At 33.0% G+C, this 18,556-nt stretch overlaps 3 protein-coding genes and 1 long non-coding RNA gene across 6 annotated transcripts; 3 read left to right on the top strand and 1 right to left on the bottom strand.

Moving 5' to 3' along the window:
* Positions 1 to 151: 151 nt before the first annotated feature.
* LOC146933050 (uncharacterized) lies at positions 152 to 1,692 on the top strand. The gene is made up of 2 exons (XR_015007316.1): positions 152 to 572; positions 859 to 1,692. It is a non-coding gene; the product is annotated as an uncharacterized LOC146933050 (long non-coding RNA).
* A 1,679-nt stretch (positions 1,693 to 3,371) lies between these two features.
* LOC146933049 (pentatricopeptide repeat-containing protein At5g66520-like) lies at positions 3,372 to 4,745 on the bottom strand. Its single transcript, XM_085707804.1, has one exon. It carries the CDS (start codon positions 4,743 to 4,745, stop codon positions 3,372 to 3,374), a length of 1,374 nt encoding a protein of 457 aa, XP_085563930.1.
* Positions 4,746 to 8,195: 3,450 nt separating this feature from the next.
* On the top strand, positions 8,196 to 12,829 carry LOC146933048 (glycolate oxidase 1-like). The gene is made up of 13 exons (XM_085704784.1): positions 8,196 to 8,251; positions 8,356 to 8,546; positions 8,623 to 8,747; positions 8,854 to 8,900; positions 9,281 to 9,358; positions 10,315 to 10,439; positions 10,532 to 10,589; positions 10,691 to 10,753; positions 10,877 to 10,946; positions 11,109 to 11,209; positions 11,420 to 11,524; positions 11,813 to 12,109; positions 12,660 to 12,829. The coding sequence occupies exons 2-12, from the start codon at positions 8,407 to 8,409 to the stop codon at positions 11,996 to 11,998; spliced, it is 1,098 nt and encodes a 365-aa protein (XP_085560910.1). The 5' UTR covers positions 8,196 to 8,251; positions 8,356 to 8,406; the 3' UTR covers positions 11,999 to 12,109; positions 12,660 to 12,829.
* Positions 12,830 to 13,671: 842 nt separating this feature from the next.
* Positions 13,672 to 17,667, top strand: LOC146933047 (glycolate oxidase-like). 3 transcript variants are annotated; one of them, XM_085704780.1, is made up of 12 exons: positions 13,672 to 13,811; positions 13,916 to 14,150; positions 14,257 to 14,384; positions 14,567 to 14,613; positions 14,696 to 14,773; positions 15,528 to 15,652; positions 15,756 to 15,822; positions 15,935 to 15,991; positions 16,080 to 16,149; positions 16,504 to 16,604; positions 16,815 to 16,919; positions 17,148 to 17,667. In XM_085704780.1, exons 2-12 carry the CDS (start codon positions 14,014 to 14,016, stop codon positions 17,331 to 17,333), a joined length of 1,101 nt encoding a protein of 366 aa, XP_085560906.1. In that variant the 5' UTR covers positions 13,672 to 13,811; positions 13,916 to 14,013; the 3' UTR covers positions 17,334 to 17,667. The 3 variants fall into 3 exon arrangements, with proteins under 3 accessions (XP_085560906.1, XP_085560908.1, XP_085560909.1); XM_085704782.1 differs by having other exon boundaries at positions 17,084 to 17,667; XM_085704783.1 differs by lacking the exon at positions 13,672 to 13,811 and having other exon boundaries at positions 14,117 to 14,155; positions 14,258 to 14,384.
* Positions 17,668 to 18,556: the final 889 nt, after the last annotated feature.

Raw genomic sequence — 18,556 nt, 5'->3', positions numbered from 1 at the left:
ATTTAAGGTCTCTAGGGAAATCATTCTTGCTATATTTTGAGTCATTGAAAGATTTCCTTTTCACTGCCTTGTTTCCTTACTACTAATAATGATTGCATTTTTTCTATCTATTATCTTGAATAGGTCGTGCAAGCTGGAGAAGGAGGAAAATACTTCAGTGCCATAGCAATGGTGCCATTGGTGCCATAGAACCCAATCCTGGCCGTTGATGTGTGTGGACGTGTGTGGGGATGTGTGTGTGATGTGTGTGTGTGTGGTGGAGAGGAACGTTATTCACTGCAGTCATAAAGTTGATGCAGTCATGCAGTCAAATTAAATACAGCCATTTGATCAAAATAGTGGTCCAGATTCATTTCCCCTTAAAATGCACAAAACAGGCTAACGAAGCAAAACTCCACTTTCCAATACAGAGATATTATTGGCGCATTCAAGCCCTTTTGTGATTTTTTTCACATCTGTTCTGAGATTCAAAACAGCGTTTCTTCACATCTGTTCTGAGATTCAAACCAAAAATGAACCTCACCTTCTTCTACGCCAGTTGGTTAAACTCAAAGCTTTGTGATTTTTTCCAGGTTTGTTATGTTTCATCACATCCTTTTTCGATTATTTTTGTTTGTGCATTCATGGCTGTTTTTTTGTATAGCCATTGATTTTGTTAGTTTAAACATGGGTGAATTTGTTTTTGCCATCGATTTTGTTTCTTTAAACATGGATGACTTTGTTTTTGCCATAGCTTTCTATTTCCATATTTTACTCTCTTTTCTTGTAGTTTTATCACGTTGATATAGTTTTCCATTATCACTAGCAGATAGTGTTACTTATGTTTTGATTAATTTTATTTTTATTTGAATTCCACAGGTTTGGTATAATAATGACAATCATTACAACACCCACTGTTGGTATGGAATTTGACAGTGGAGCGGTTGTTGGCGGAGGTGGATCGTATTGCATCCGCCGGAGTTATAAAGCTTGATGAATTGACCATTCATGTTCACCAAGGAAGATTATGAGGTGTCAAGGAGGTGCCGGAGAAGTGGAAGCAAGAAGAAGAATCTTTAAAAGTGAGGAGATGAAGTATGCGTTCTGAGTTTTCTCTTTTTTCAATCCTGTGTTTTGAGTTTAAAGTGGAAAAAAAAGAGCAGTTGAATCCTGACGGTTATTTTGATCAAATGACTGTATTTATTTTGACTGCATGACTGCATCAGCTTTATGACTGCAGTGAATCACATCCCGGGTGGAGATGCAATGGTATGGTGCCATTGGTGCCATTAATGGCACCAAAGTGGAGTCCGGAGAAGGAAGAGTTCCTGTTTATATGGATGGTGGAGTCTGCCGTGGGACAGATATTTTTAAAGCATTGGCTCTTCGAGCAGCCGGTGTATTTGTATGTATATGAAGGATCTGAATTCCTTTCAGTAATAATTGCACACAGTAATCAATCTCGGTTATTGATTTGAGATTAGACCACTTAGATTACTCATTTACTAAAACAATTTTAAACAATTCACTACCATTAATTTAGGTCGGACAATCAAAACCCGTTATTATGTCAAATAGTTACCATAGAGAATTTGCTTCAAAATTAGGTTAACATCATAAAAATTCAAAAAATCTAATTAGTGATGTGATTTACTGTGTTATTAAAGAGGGATAATATATAGTATATTTATATATTTACTTTTCATCTTGTAACTTGTTAGATTGGCAAAGTACTTGACCTGTAGTGTTCTCGTTGGCTGCTGATGATGAAACTGGTGTAAGAAAAGTACTTTTTTTTTTGACCAAAGTGTAAGAAAAGTACTTGAGATGCTTCATAATGAGCTTGAAATAACCATGGCACTTTGTGGTTGTCGCTCAGTCAAGGAGATAACTCGTGAACATGTTGTGATATAAAGTGGGACCGTCCAAAAATTGCTCCTAGGTTATTAGATATCCCTCTATATTGTCCGAGCATGGAGTAGGGGTGGTCCTCATCAAGAAACTAATATACTCGAGTAAAAAAAAAATACTATAGCAATTTAATTTTAATTACAATAACACATTTTTGTTCCTTCAAAAAAAAAAAAAAGAACACATTCTTCATGTTTTAAAATTGTTACATAAGCCATGAATACCTGTTATGATCCAAATATAAGCAAAGTCCAACCATCAAAGTGTAATCAACAATTGATTAGAGAAAAGAGACATGTGTCACTTGATCCAACAATTAAGGGATAATTCTCACAAGAAAATATCCACTTAACCTTCTATAAAAGGGAGCAATTATTAGAAACAATGGTATGAAGAAAAATGATGAAAATCTCTCCTCTATGATACTCTCTAAGAGTAATGACTTAAGTCTTTGGACTAAGTTTTCTTCTATCTTCCTACTAGTTTCTTAAGTTGTCAATTTACATTGTATTCGATCAATTTCTCTTGTATTGTGTTTTCATTGAATTACTGCATTCATCAATTACAAAGGATCAAACCCTTACAATACCATCCACCACCAGTAAGCATCTTTATTCATTGCATGCAGTGTAGGTTTTTTTGTGTTATACTATAAATGTAGTGTAGATTACTATAGAAGTTTGAAACTAGACTTAGCTCATTACAGCGCTAGGATTTCGTAAACACTTCAAACATGGCTAGCTTAATCTAGAGAACAAAGATTTATAATTTTTCGTTTAAATTTATGAAATTAAATGTATACAACGAATTATAACTTATAAGTAACTATAGTTACTTTCTGAAGAAAAAAAAGTAACTATAGTAGTGAGTGGATACCCAATCTGAAAATTTATTTAATGTAAAATAAAAAAAAATTCCATTATATTTAATTTTTTTTTTTGAAATAAATATCAATTATTAATATGTAGATTACCTCATCTGTCTTGTTTTATTTGCTCTTTTGATTTTGAAGTACTACCTTGGTCTCTAAATACAAGACATTTTTGAGTTTTTCCCGATTCTTTTTATGATATTTTGAATTTTTAACTGCATTAATTATTTCTTTACTAACATATCTCGAATTAATTTACATTTTTGTGGCTTCGCACAGTTTTGGCGACGAAGTCAACAAATTCAGGGAGAACTGCTTCGTCTTGTTCTCTTCATATGCCATTTAAACAAAACTTGTATATTTAACATGAACAAGAATTACTTGGAAAGATCAAGCTTAATCCCTAACAGAAAACAGTTGAAACCTAAGTTTAACCTGTCTACATTTGCAATTTATGGTCAGTCCTAACTCCTATTCTAACAGCTAACTGTCAGTGGTCATGTGCATCCGCTTGCAATCAATAATTCACTGAATATAAGAAGTATGTAGCAAGATTATTGATTCATAAGCCATAGCTTATTCTCTGCACCAATATCTTACATTTTGCATATCAATTTTGCACCTCCAACCAACTACAGCCAGGAACTTTCTTCAACCCTTTCCGCTTCATTGCTAACCTCAACTCATTAGCATCCTTCCAAGAAGAACGGTCCGAAAAAAGATTTGCAGCTAGAACATAGTTTGCCCCCAATTCAGATTCCAGTTTAGACATTAGATCATCATCCAAATTAGGAACCCACCCATGATTTCTACAAGCACCCAGAAAACTCCTCACTATGACAGCATTAGGCTCTACCGGCATATTCTTGATTATATCATAAGCTTCTTGAATCAAGCCAGCTCTTCCTAACAAGTCAACCATGCATCCATAATGCTCAACAGTTGGCTTTATGTTATACAATCTCACCATCTTATCAAAGTACATTTTCCCCTCATAAACAAGTCCCATGTGGCTGCAGGCGGATAGAATCACTGAAAATGACAAACTATCAGGTTTAAAACCCATATCCTCCATCTGGTTGAACAGAGAAATAGCATTGTTTTCACGGCTATGATTTGCAAGAGCAGATATCATGATAGTGCACGACTGCAAATTCTTTTCAGGCATCAAATCAAAAACCAAAAGTGCTTTATCAATCTGCCCACATTTTGCATACATCTCAAACAAAGCAGTCCCCAACTCAACACCCATTTCAATATGATTCCTTATAATATACGAATGAACGGACACACCAGCACATAAATTGATCGTTTTAGTACAAGCCGAAAGCAAACTAACCAAAGTCACATAATTCGGTTTTTCATCAGCCACCCTCATCTCTTGAAACACATTAAACGACTCTAAAGGAGTCTTGGAACAAACATACGCACCAATCATCGAGCTCCATGAAACAACATCCCTATCAAACATTTCATCAAACACCTTACGTGCAAACCCAATTTCCCCACAATCAGAGTAAAACCTCAAAAGGGCATTACCAATATAACAATCTGAACGAAAACCCGTCTTAATAGTCAAAGAATGAATCATCCCACCATGAGAAATCGACGAAAAGCAAGCACACGCCTTGAGAACAAAAGGGTATGTAAAATTGTTTGGTGAAAAATGAGAACTTTGAAGTTGGCGAAAGAGGTAAAGAGAATGAAATGGTGTTGAGGTGTTAGAGAAAGCTCTGATGATGGTGTTCCAAGCGAAGAGGGGAGGAATGATGGGTAAGGAATGGAAGAAGGAATTGGTGTAAGAGAGGGAAATGGAGGAAGCTGATAAGATGAAATGGGAGATGATGTTAGGGTTGTGATCAAGGGAGGATTTGAGGAACAGGGAGTGGAGTTGGAGAAGATGACACAATTTTGTTGATTTCTTAATTAGGTTTAGGGTTCTTAGCACAATAGCTTCATCACAAAACTTTGGTATTGCTTCCATTATTCATTGCTAGAAGTTCTTTGCTTTTGGATGAACTAGACCCTGACCCGTGCGATGCACGGGTATTTCTTGTTTGTTTCAATTTTTTTTTGACAATATAAACATCAAATTAGATAAATGTATTTTGTATTAGATTTCAATAAATACTACAATTATATTATTGAATAATTCAAATTAAAATCATTTTCAATATCACAAATCAAGTTACATTTAGTCTAAAAAGAGTAGATAAGTAACTATTAAACATTCGAAAATACTTCTTTGTAAACTACATAGAAACATTCATCATTAACCATGGCAGCAGTCCTAGTACGACACCATTCCAGTGTCTCCATATAGTAGGATGATTTGGATTTGAAAGTGTCAATAGTAACCATTACAATTTAAAGCATGAGTGTTTTATTACTTAAAGTCTTAAGTGTCTTATTATTTAAAGCATTGACAACCAAGGAAATTGACACAATCACAATCAATATAATCAATACAATCATAATAGGATTTCAAGCATCAACTTTCATCAAAACTGACACAATCATAATCCACAAAATCAAAATGAATAAAATAGGATTTATATCAAAATTATTTTAGTGATCATACCATTAATAAGTTAGTATGGACACAGTCACAATTTTTAGGAGAAATCGAAGGAAAAAAGGGAAGAAATGGATGGAAACCGTTGCCTTCTGGGTTGAGATAAAAGGAATAACGGTTCAGAACCGTTCAATGTTCAATTCTGTAAAGAAAGAAAAAGGGATTAATTAGTTTTTTTAATGAGGGTGTTTGGTATTGGATATGAGGTAGTGGAATCAAAATTATATCACAAAAACAATTATTGGTTTAGTGGTTGGAGTGCTTACATGGAACCATAATGTTGTGGGTTCGAATCCTTGCTAAGAGTTTTTTCATAAAGATTTTTTAAACCCTCAAAAAAGGCGGGATTAGGTTAAACAGTGGCGGGATTAGGGTTAATCAGCACTGTTTAACATTTATATATATTAAGATTAAGATAATAAGTTTAAATGAGTTGGAATTCGAGGTTATGTAAATATTTATGTTTAACATGCTAACTAAGATACAATCATTTGATTTCTTATAATGACGTAAGTTGAACTAATGACTTTACAAACAAATCAATTTTTTTTACAATGACGGTGCGAGTTGAACTAATGACTTTGTAAGTGAATCAATTTTTTTTTTGAAATATGTGAATCAAATTTTTATCAAGTCAACTTTCATAGAAAATTTATCAAAAGACGTGTCACAATCTTATTGAATTTTTTTTGAAGAAAATCTTATTGAATTTTTAATTTTTTTTTATCACAAATGCAAGTTTATCTTTTAACCATTAAGATGTAGGTCATTAAACACACATTTTATTAATCACGTGTGTTTGTTTGAAGGATTAAATTTACAATCTAAGAATATTATTCCCTCAAACTTTATTATCAAAAATCTTATTCTAGGAATATTTTTTAAATATATTTAATTTAAAGAAAAAAATAAAGGAGTTAAAATAAAATGGGAGTGAAAAGTTATGGGTGGTTGGGGTAAAAGATATCCATCCTTTAACATGAGAGTAAAAAGTGGAAAAATCATGTGTAAATTATATTTTAAAGAATAAAATATACATAAGCATAATTTATGAAAACATGAAACAAACATGAAAACCAAGAATTTTTAATGTCACATTCTTAGGAATAAATTTGCAATCCGTAAAACAAACGTCCCCTTATAGATTTTCATTAATTACTAAAATATAAGTCATTAATCACTTTTTTTAGAAAATCATTAATCAACTTATTTAACATAGTTATAAAAAGACTAAAGTACATCGAAAAATCATTAACCACTAAAATATAAGTTACTACCTTTTTTTAAATCAAAAGTACTTTATTTTAGTGGTTAGTAAAGTACTCTAAGAATTATCTTAATAATTATACTAAGAATTATTTAGACACACATTCAAATGATATTATCTTTAGATTTTCTATTTACAAACAAGTAACTATAATAGTTCTTCAACGTATCAAAATTTTAAAATAATCTTTAATTCTGTATTTTGTTAATTAAAATAGTTTCAAATATTAAAATACTTCATTAATATTATCACATCAACCTTTCAATTAGACTTGACAACGGGGCGGGGTGGGAATGGGTTCCGCCCCCGTTTCATGGTACCCAGCCCCGCCCCCGCCCCCAAATCCGACGGGGAAAGAAACTTCACCCCCAGACCCTCCCCCAATGGGGACGGATTTCCCGACCCCACCCCCACCCGCAAAAAGTGTAGCAAAAAAATAAAAAAAAAATATTGACCGTAAGCCTGTTAAAATTCACAGTTTATGTTGAATAAAATGGTGAATTAATTGCACCTTAAAAAGTCCACAACATTAGATAAGTTTGAAAAAACGGTTTAACAAAATCAATTATATACAACTAGTATTACCATAATGTTTTTTGTTATTTATTATTGTTGATTTAAACCATATTCTTATTGAAATGTGTCGGAAAGACCGCATATGTTAAAAAATCTTAAAATAAATGTTGATTTTGGTCCTCTATTTAACTTTCAAAATTTGAAATTTTGACCTGATACAAACAATATGGGTTGAAATCATAATTAATGAAAATAAATCCAATTTTTTGGAGAAAAACAATACAGGTGCAGGGCGGGGGTGGGTGCGGGGCGGGTGTGAGTATCCCCCGACCCCGCCTTAAAACTCTGGGTTTTCCCCGCACCCGGACCCGAACCCAGTTAATTCGGCTTTTCCCCGTTGAAATCGGGGCGGGGGCGGGTGGGACCCGACGGATGCGGGTTGTGTTGCCATGTCTACTTTCAATACACTTACATATTTTCATATCAGTCCTTACAAATATCTTTATTTATTATCATAATGTAATTTTTGTCCATCTCATAAAAATCTAGTCCATCTCTATTTATTGTCTTTGAGGTAATAAAAGTGACTATTACCTCAAAGTTAACATTACACATCATTCAAAATAAATTAACATTGCACCATTTATTTTTTGCAAAAAAATAAAGCATTGCGCTAAATATAGAAATATTTCGAATTCGTAAAAAACATTTGCGCCAGAAAGTGCACTAGTTTGGTAAAAAAAAACTGAATGTGATGATTTTTCATAAGAACCCTAAAATTCCAACACCCAAATTACCCATCAAAGATACAACGAATCTCAAAATTGTTTTGGGGCATGCGTACATCTTTGTCGTGCTAATTACGGGAACAATAGAATGAGACAATGCGGTCCAAATTTGGCCACAGACTTGTTGACAACATGGTCCACATAAATTTCTATCCAATGAATAAATGCAAATTAATTGTTTTTCTTATTGAATTTTTTTGATGTAATGCTATTTATCCCACTGTCAGTGTTGTTTCTCTATCTATATATTCTATTATATATACTTAGATTTTGTGTACTTTTTTCATCATATCATATTTTCTTCATTCTTATCTTGTTCCTTACTTCACCATTCAATACCACAGGTTCTACAAAAAATAAGCTTCATATGTTACTATTTTTAGTTTCGGAATTTATTTAGTTCAAATTCATGTTGCTGAATAATTTCACATTTTAATCTTACTTTCAGAACATCCTGTGGAAATAATAATAAAGACTAAGTAACTATTAAGATAAGAAGATGGTTATTATAACAAATGTTAGCGAGTATGAAGCAATTGCGAAGGAAAAGGTGCCGAAGATGATTTATGACCACTATGCATCCGGAGCAGAAGATGAATGGACTTTGAAAGAGAACCGAAATGCATTCTCAAGGATTCTGTAATCGACGTACAAATTATTCTTATTTGATTTTCATCTGCCATTTAATTTACCCTTGTATGTTTGCTGAAAACAGATTCAGGCCGCGAATTCTTATTGACGTAAGCAAGATAGATTTGACGACAACTGTATTCGGCTCCAAAATATCAATGCCTATCATGGTTGCTCCTACAGGCCAGCATCAGATGGCTCACCCTGAAGGTATATTATGTGTTGCATCCAGTCTTTTGACATTTAAGTTTATTTTTTGTTTACTACAACATAGAAAAACTTGTAAATTAAAACCAATCATGCAATTCTTATGCAGGAGAATGCGCTACTGCTAGAGCAGCATCAGCAGCTGGCACCATCATGGTATGGTTTCCGCCATATTTATTCTCTACTCTAGTTTGATTCCAAATCAAGAAGTATATTGCTTCTTTGTATCTTTTACTTTATCTTACTCTAATATAGAATGGTCCATGCTTACTAACATGCTTCCTTTTATTGTACTTATTTACTTGTTGGCAAATGTAATGTAAGGTTAGAATTCAAGTGAAGTGGGTGAAAATGGAGTAGTGTATGAGGCGCTATTTAGAAAACTATATAAAAAATGAAATCGTTAAAAAGGATTTAGATTTAAATGGTTTGTCAATGGACATGATTTACCATGAATCTAACTTAGTGCGTTAAAGCTTTTGTTATTGTAATATTTTTTACAACCTGGGAGATTCATTTTCATAAGTCTGTGACAGACACTAGCCACAGGGGCTACTTTTAGTGTTGAGGAGGTTGCTTCAACTGGACCTGGCATTCGTTTCCTCCAACTATATGTGAGTATATTACTCTAATTTCTTCTTTTCATGATTTTATTTTCTGTGAAGTGTGTTCACTACTTCAATTGCCTCCTCGTTGAACGAAAGAACATTTTCTTGATGAGTAAACATAACTTAGTTTAACTCAGGAATTCAGTTTTGATATATGAATTTCATATTGTTTTTTTGAGTTCCACTTATAGTAATAATGCTATAATGAGTTTGCAAATTAAGGTTGGCTCCTGCATGCTGCCACGGGGAAATTCACTGCTTGCATTTAGTTACCTGTGATTTTTAAGGGTCCTTTTTCCCTGCTGTCAATGAATCACACTTTTAATACAATCGTGCAATTTGGACTATTGGATCAAGTGTAGACGACCCACATTCCGACTTTGGTGAATTGAGTTCCAAATGCAAAGATAGAATGTAGCGAACACATTTCTATTGAGATCAACACTCCCGCTGAGACTTAAGCCATATTTTTTATAACCATAACCAAAATCCTTCTTGACAACACCATAGAGCTGAGACGTATGTCTGCTGGTCAAACAAAACATCCGAATTCCAAATTGGCAAACAAAATCATCTATAATGAAAGATAGAACTGGTCAACCTTGTTAATTTAACTTTATGAAAGTTGAAAGACCAATTTGGAGAAACAAAAACATAAAGACAGTTTCGTTACAATAAAATAACTTAAAGAATTGCAGGAACAATTTGCCTAAAATTAATGATATGAACTAATTAACGTTACGAATGTTAAATGACCTATTTGGAGAAAAGAAGAAGATAAAAGACTAATTTGTTACAATAAAATAAGATAAAGACCGTGGGAGGGTTTTTGCCATCATTTTAATAGCAAAACATTTTTCACCTTGCTACAGCCACACAAGTAGTAGTTTTGACTTTTGATTATCTACATTTTCAACTATTTGTGTTATAACATAATTTGTTGTTGAATTTTCTTCTCTTAGATGTTTAAAGACAGAAATGTGGCCACTCAACTTGTGAGAAGAGCTGAAAATGCTGGTTTCAAGGCAATTGTCCTTACTGCAGACTCTGCAGTTTTTGGTCGCAGGGAGGCTAACATAAAAAACAGGTTGAATATCATTGGAAAATTTCAGTTGAATTGATTAGTCTTTCTATTATAAAATTAAATTTTCCTGAATATTTTGATGAAGTTTTGTCCAGATTTACATTTCCGCCATACGTGAGATTGAAGAACTATGAAGGCATGGGTCTTGACAGGGTGTGTGATTAGTATGAAAATTTCAAACCAGATGATTTTTTATGCTATTGTCACCTTAATGTTGCTATTTAATATTTGGGAAATTGGATATAACCTTGCAGAATAAAGACTCTAGTCCCGCCTCCGTTATTAATGGCATATATGACCGATCACTCAACTGGAAGGTGATATAATGATATATAGATTTTTCACGCACACAAAAACATACACACGCACACATATGATTTCCTAGTACCTGACATTGAATGTAGAAGTCATAATATATTCATAGCAAACCTTGTAAACAGGATGTAAAATGGCTTCAAACAATAACCTCATTGCCAATCATACTCAAGGGTGTACTTACCGCTGAAGATAGTAAGTTTATTTAATTTAACATATATATATATATATATATATATATATATATATATATATATTATGAAGCTATGCTTCCTTATCCTTTGATTTTTGTTTGAATTTTTTTTTTTATCAATCTTGAATTTAATTCCACAATCTGATTCCATGCTAATTATGTAGCTAGGTTAGCTATACAAGCTGGAGCTGCTGGAATCATTGTTTCCAATCATGGTGCTCGCCAACTTGACTATGTCTCTGCAACTATTATGGCTTTGGAAGAGGTCTGATTTAGGCCTCTGGTGCTATCTTCATGGTTTAATTTTAGCTAAATTCTTTTGATGCATTAAAACTTCAAGCTGCTATATCTAGAACCATTCCAAGATTTATTTTTCATTGCCTTGTTTCCTTACTAATAATAATTGTTTTTTTTTTGTTTCCATCTGTTGTTCTAATAGAATAGTTTCTTTTTCCAATTTTTTTACCTTGAATAGGTTGTACAAGCTGCAGATGGAAAAATTCCTGTTTTTATGGATGGTGGAGTCCGCCGTGGGACAGATGTTTTTAAAGCATTGGCTCTTGGAGCAGCTGGTGTATTTGTAAGTATATATGATAATTTGACTATAATAATGAACAATTTAAATAATCTAATTGTAATGTGGTTCATTTGTGTTTTGTTAAAGGGAGATAATATATAACTAGTTCCAAATTTAAAGTTTGTTAATAAAAAAAAATTAAAAAATTGCTATCGGAATAACATTTTAAAGGACTAATTTGAGAAATTACAAAACTTGAAGGATTAATTTCATAGAATAAACTATCTTAAAGTACCTCCGCAGCAAATTTTTCCTGTATTATAGATTTACTTTTCATCTCGAATATATCAGATTGGAAGACCTGTGGTGTACGCATTGGCTGCTGACGGTGAAGCTGGTGTAAGAAAAGTATTTGAGATGCTTCATGATGAGCTTGAAATAACCATGGCACTATGTGGTTGCCGTTCACTTAAGGACATAACTCGCGATCATGTTGTAACAGAGTGGGACCGTCCTAGAATTGCTCCTAGGTTATGAGATATCAGTCTATAGTGTTGCAGCTGAGGAGGGGTTGCTCATCAAGAAACTGATATACTATAGCAATTTAATTCTATAATAATATGTTAGACCAGTGATTAATAAACAATAGGGTTAATTATGTTTCTAGTCCCTATAAAATAGCGACCTTGTAAGTTTAGTCCTTACTTAATTTTAATAGCATTTTTAGTCCCTATAAAAAAAATTTACTTATAATTTTAGTCCCTGCTAAAACAAAGTTTGACTAATTATCCTTAAACTCTTAAATTTTTGAACGATTTTTTTGAGACAAGATTAGAACACTATGAAAGGTTCGTTTACTAAAATTTAGAATTTTCAGACATGAAATGAATTAAATATGAATTTTTTAAAATGACAAAAGTTAAAGATAAAAAGTAATAAAATCTGGATGTAGAAATCAAATTTTGCGATAATTTTTTGCGGAGGAACTTTTAGTAATGTTCTAAACATGTCTGCAAAAAATTGTTCAAAAATTTAAGAGTTTAAGCATAAATTAAACAAATTTGAATTGAGTAGGGACTAATACTCAGGGCAAAAAAACAAAATTAGGGACTAAAAATGCTATTAAAATTAAGTAAGGACTAAACTTACAAGGTCGCTATTTTATAGGGACTAGAAACATAATTAACCCTAAACAATATCATAGGAGACCCTAGTAATTTGTTATTTGGATTAAGGATTGGGAGGGAAGGATACAAGCTCTCCAAAACTTGAAAGGGAATCTGTGTAACATACAGCCTTTTGTTTTTCTGTTGTTTCCATTTTGTATTGGTGTGGATTGTTTAAACAAACAATTTTGTTTTTCTTCTATATTTTCCTATATTAGATACCATTTCTAACATAATACTTTCTTAAATATTATCTCATGCTACCAAATATTTGTTGTTACAGTAAGCCATGATTTACCATCCAGCAGTAACTGCATCTCATTGCTGCACATAGTGGTAGGATTTGATAAACTCTTGAAACATGGCTAGCTTGATCTATAGTAAAAAATAATTAGTGTAACTATGAGAAAAGTTACTGTGGATTAAATGGATTCCCACTCTATAAGAATTTAAATAATGTTAAAATCATTATATTATTTTAAAAAAGGATCATTCTATCAAATTAAATTCATGCTCTAGTCTAACTTTAAGTATTTGCAAAACAAATTTCAGCTAACATGTAAATTAATGAAACTTCTATTAAAGGACCATTCCATTAACTTTTTTTACAGCAGGATAGGATTTTATTTCTAGAGTATAATCACAAAAATATTTAGTAGGAAATAAGTGTAAATATATGGCTAAAAACGAAAAACCATATTACCGACACCATTTGTACGTAACAACTAAACAAGTCACATCATATTTTGGCCACGTGGGAATTTGTATCCAATGAAAAACAGCAAAAACGGTCCTCACAAGTCAGAACATTGCCTCACTCTTTTTATATAACTAGTGTCTAGTCCTAGCTCGTGTCACTTTCACGTGTTTTTCAGCACTTGACTTTTTACGTGTATTGAATGATTTGGGGCGACAGATTGATTTTGTAAATTTGGTTACAAAATCAAATTTAAAATGATTTGTGTTCGGATACATTTATATAAACGTGAGTTAAATTATAAATTCGTGTGTAAAAATCAATTCTAGAATTAAAAGGTACAAATCCTAACTTCAAGACAAAATCAATTATAGTCTCTTTTCTATAATATTCAAATTTTGTTGACATTTTTCTTTATATCATATTTTCTTCTTCATTCTCTTAATTAGTTGCATCTTCTTCCTTACTTCACCAGCTCAGATCACAGGTTCTCTTCTTTCTCCCCTTCATCTTACATTTGTGGTGTTACTTTCAGTTGCATACTATATCATTTATTTATTGGTTCATACTTTTGTATTCTTTGTTTTGTAGTATTCATTCGTTGTTCCTTCAGTGTTGCATCTAAGATCACTCAGTTTATCTCTGTGAGTAAAGTTTTGAAGTTAAGAAACTTTTGAAGTTTAATTAAGATGAATGTTACAAATGTGAATGAGTATGAAGCAATTGCAAAGGAAAAATTGTCCAAGATGTTTTATGACTACTTTGCATCAAGAGCAGAAGATCAGTGGACTTTGAAAGAGAACCGGAATGCATTCTCAAGGATTTTGTAATCTACTCAATTTCCAACAAACTTTTTTTTATTTGACCTTTAACCTTGTGTGTTCTGTTAAATTGAAGCACTTCTTTCAATATTTTGTGTTTACCAAAAACAGGTTCAGACCGCGAATTCTTATGGATGTAAGCAAGAAGATAGACTTGACAACAACTGTATTAGGCCTCAATATATCAATGCCTATCATGATTTCTCCTACAGCCGCGCAAAAGATGGCTCACCCTGAAGGTTTAAATTGTAATTGGTCACCAAATTCATTTGATTAAGATAATTCCATTGCATCCTGTATTTTGCTATTGTTATGTACTTTTTGTTAATAAAGAAGTCCTTTATTCTTTGTGTTTGACTATGAATTTTTTTAGTATAATATAGAAATATAAATTGAAACACATTGTGCAATTTTTGTGCAGGAGAATTCGCCACTGCTAGAGCTGCATCAGCAGCTGGCACAATCATGGTTTGATTTCTACCATATTTCTTAATTATCTACTCAAGTATACCTGGGAGATTCATTTTCGTAAGTTTGTACTTTGTGACAGACACTATCCTCATGGGCTACTTCAAGTGTTGAGGAGGTTGCTTCAACCGGACGTGGCATTCGTTTCCTCCAAATCTATGTGAGCATATCGTCCTTATTTCTTCTTTTCATGATTTTATTTTATTTGTCACTTGTCTCTTCCTTGTCGAACACATGAATTTATATGAATTTCATATAATTTGTTGGGTTCCAATTCTAGTCATGTTTTAATGTACTGGAAAATTAACGTCTGGTTCCTGCATACCGCGATAGGGAAATTCACTGCTTGAATTTAGCTACCAACTTTGGTAAATTGAATTCGAAAATACGAAGTGATAGCTAGAGGTGTCAAATTTTGCTCAGTCTAACGGGCTGGTCTGCTAGGCCCATATGTTAGCATAGGCTGAGCTATAAAAATATGCCCAAAAGTAATCATATATTTTTGGGTTGTTGTGTGAGTCCGCGCGATCGGGCATTTGCCCCCACACGAATAGATGCAAGTGGGATCTCGCAATCTGCCCGGTTTATCAAATTTTGCCTGTTATGTTGTGTTGGTCCATCTAACAACTCTAGTCAGAATGTGAGTACTTCAATTTTGATAGGATGGTTCAGATCGAAAAATGAGTGGTTGCGTGAATTCAGGAATTTCAAATTTAATTTTTACCATTATAATAGTTTGGCAAAAAATTTCTTTTGCTTCTACTAAGTAATAAGTAGTTCATTGCTCTTATGCAATAATTTCCTCTTCATAAGTTCTTATAATAACAAATTATTATTCTAGTTTGTTTTGATCAACTAAGATTTCATTTATCAGTGTTATAACCTAATTTGTTTATGTTATTTTCTTCTCCCAGCTGTTGAAAGACAGAAGTATGGTTACTCAACTTGTGAGAAGAGCTGAAAATGCTGGTTTCAAGGCAATTGTCCTCACAGCAGATTCTCCAGTTCTTGGTCGTAAGGAGGCTATATTAAAAAGCAGGTTGACAATCATCGAAAAATTTCAGTTGAATTGATAAGTCTTCAATTTTAACAATATAATGTCCTACAATAGCTTTGAACAATTTTGATGGAGTCTTGTTCAGATTTAAATTGCCATCATACATGAGAATGAAGAATTTTGAAGACATGGATCTTGAAAAGTTGGTTAAGGTTTGTAATAAGTATCAAAATTTTGGATTAAATAATTTGTTGTTTTTGTCATCTCAATGTTGTTACTGTTGTTATTTACTATTTGAGAAATTTTGGATCAAATATTTTGCAGCACTCTGGTGACAACTCTGCTGTTAATGGCCTATGCGACCAATCACTCACCTGGAAGGTAAGAATATAATATGATTTTATAATCCGTAAAATTGAATGTGGAAGTCACAAACTCACAATATATACTATGGCGAACCTTGCAACAGGATGTAAAATGGCTTCAAACTATCACCTCATTGCCAATCATAGTGAAAGGCGTACTTACTGCGGAAGATAGTAAGCTTATCAAACAGACACATTATGATATTTAATTTTGTTGTACTGTCGGTGTAAAACTGATTACATCGTCAATAAATCAATACCACTTCTATATGTGACTTTCAAGATAGTTAGAACTAAAATTGAATATAATTTAATGATCCAACAATTATAATTGATTGAGACTATAAAAACTTTTTATATTGACAACATACAAACTCTTTTTCCTCTAAAAAAACATACAAACTCTTTAACTGTGTGTGTTCCAATGAAATCCTATATTATGATGCTATACTTCCTTATCGATTTGATCTTTGTTAGAATTATTTTTATCAATATTGAATTTAATTACACAATATTCTAATAATGCAGCTAGGTTAGCTATACAAGCTGGAGCTGCTGGAATCATCGTTTCCAATCACGGTGGTCGCCAACTTGACTATGTCCCGGCAACTATTATGGCTTTGGAAGAGGTCTGATTTAGGTCTCTAGTGCTATCATTCTTGGTTTAATTTTAGCTAATATTGTATGATGCATTAAAATTACAAGCTGCTATATTTTGAATCATTTCAATATTTTTTTTTTCATTGCTTTGTTTCCGTACTAATAACAAATGCATTCTTTTTTTTCCATTTGATGGCCCTTGCAGAATAATTTATTTTTCAATATATCACTTTAAATAGGTTTTCCAAGCTGCAGAAGGAAGAGTCCCCGTTTTTATGGATGGTGGAGTCCGCCGAGGGACAGACGTCTTTAAGGCATTGGCTCTTGGAGCATCTGGTGTATTTGTAAGTATATGAAAATTTGATGGACTTGAATTCCTTACTATAGTAATAGCACACACATGTGCACACTACATAGTAATCTATCTTAGCCATTGATTTGATATTAAACAACACAAATTATCTATTTACTAAAGTAATTAACAATTTCGGCCATTAATTTAAATCAGGTAACAGAAGCCAATAACTGCGTCACACAATTCTAACTAGCCTGACATTTATGCAATGTAACAGATTGGAAGACCAGTGGTGTTCTCATTGGCTTCTGATGGTGAAGCTGGTGTAAGAAAAGTACTTGAAATGCTTCATGATGAGCTTGAAATAACCATGGCACTTTGTGGTTGCCGATCACTTAAGGACATAACTCGTGGCCATGTTGTCACAGAGTGGGATCGCCCAAGAATTTCTCCAAGGTTGTGAGATCTATACTTTATATTGATGGAGCATGACGAGGGGTACTCATCAAGAAACTGATATATATATATATTATATAAATTTAATTCTATGCTAATATGTTAGAGGAATCATTTATAAACAATATCGTAGGAGACCGATGTAAGTGCGTCGGTTTCCTGATTATTGAAATAGGACAGTTATAGATTATGTTTTAATTAGGACAGTTCTGGTTATGTGTGACAGTTGTGCATGGAAAGCGGGAAGTAATCCATGTAACATATTGCTTCTGTCTTTCTATTCTTTCGATTTTGTATTGGCGTGGATTGATTACATAAATAAGCTCCTCTGTTGTTCCCTTGTATTCATGTAACAGAATACTTACTCACATATTCTCTGTTGAGACTCTTTGGTAGAGACTGTCATGTTTATTGCTATGTGATTCCTTGAACGAAAATCAATTTCGATAAAATGAAACATGAGTTACAAAACAGAACTTTTTATCCACTATATTATTAGACAATTTTCAGCAGGATTTTATTTCTAGCAGTATAATCACTAAAATATTTAGTAGGAAATAAGTGTGAATATTTATATTTTTAAAATTTCTTCTATAAAAATGAAAAACCATATCATCATTTGTATGTAACAACTAAACAAATCACATCTTTCTTCAAAAAAAAAAACTAAACAAATCACATCATATATTGGCCAGAAATGTTGACAACACACGTGGGAATTTGTATCCAATAAAAAACAGGAAAAACATCCTCATGGATGGTCCACATGTGGTTGTCTCACTCTTTTTATATAGCTAATCCTAGCTGGTGTCACTTTCACGTTTATTTATACTTTCACTACTTTTGTAAAATTGAATTTTTAGTGAATTGATTTAAGATTGATTTTGACTAAAAATCAGTTGAGGTAAAGTGATTTGTGTTTGGTTCATTCATGTAGAAATCAATTATGGAAATAAAAACTAGAAATCCTAGTGGACTGGCATGGATAGACCATTCCCTTTGATTGTTCAAGTCAAGATAACCAGCTCAGCACGTCTTCAGTCAACGACGGATTGATTGATCAAGTCAAGACGGCCAGCTCAGCACAACTCCAGCCGGATTGATTGTTCAAGTCAAGATGGCCAGCTCAGCACGACTCCGGATTGATTGTTCAAGTCAAGACGGCCAGCTCAGCATGTCTTCAGCCAGCTCAGTACGGATGATAGACGCATCTTGATTCCACGCGCCTGG

This window comes from Medicago sativa, chromosome 4, assembly GCF_051527215.1.
Source record: "Medicago sativa cultivar Bolivia chromosome 4, Bolivia_mono, whole genome shotgun sequence".
NCBI classification, from domain to species: domain Eukaryota; kingdom Viridiplantae; phylum Streptophyta; class Magnoliopsida; order Fabales; family Fabaceae; genus Medicago; species Medicago sativa.
The sequence above is the reverse complement of the archived record's forward strand: the minus strand, read 5'-3'. Positions and strand labels throughout refer to the sequence as shown.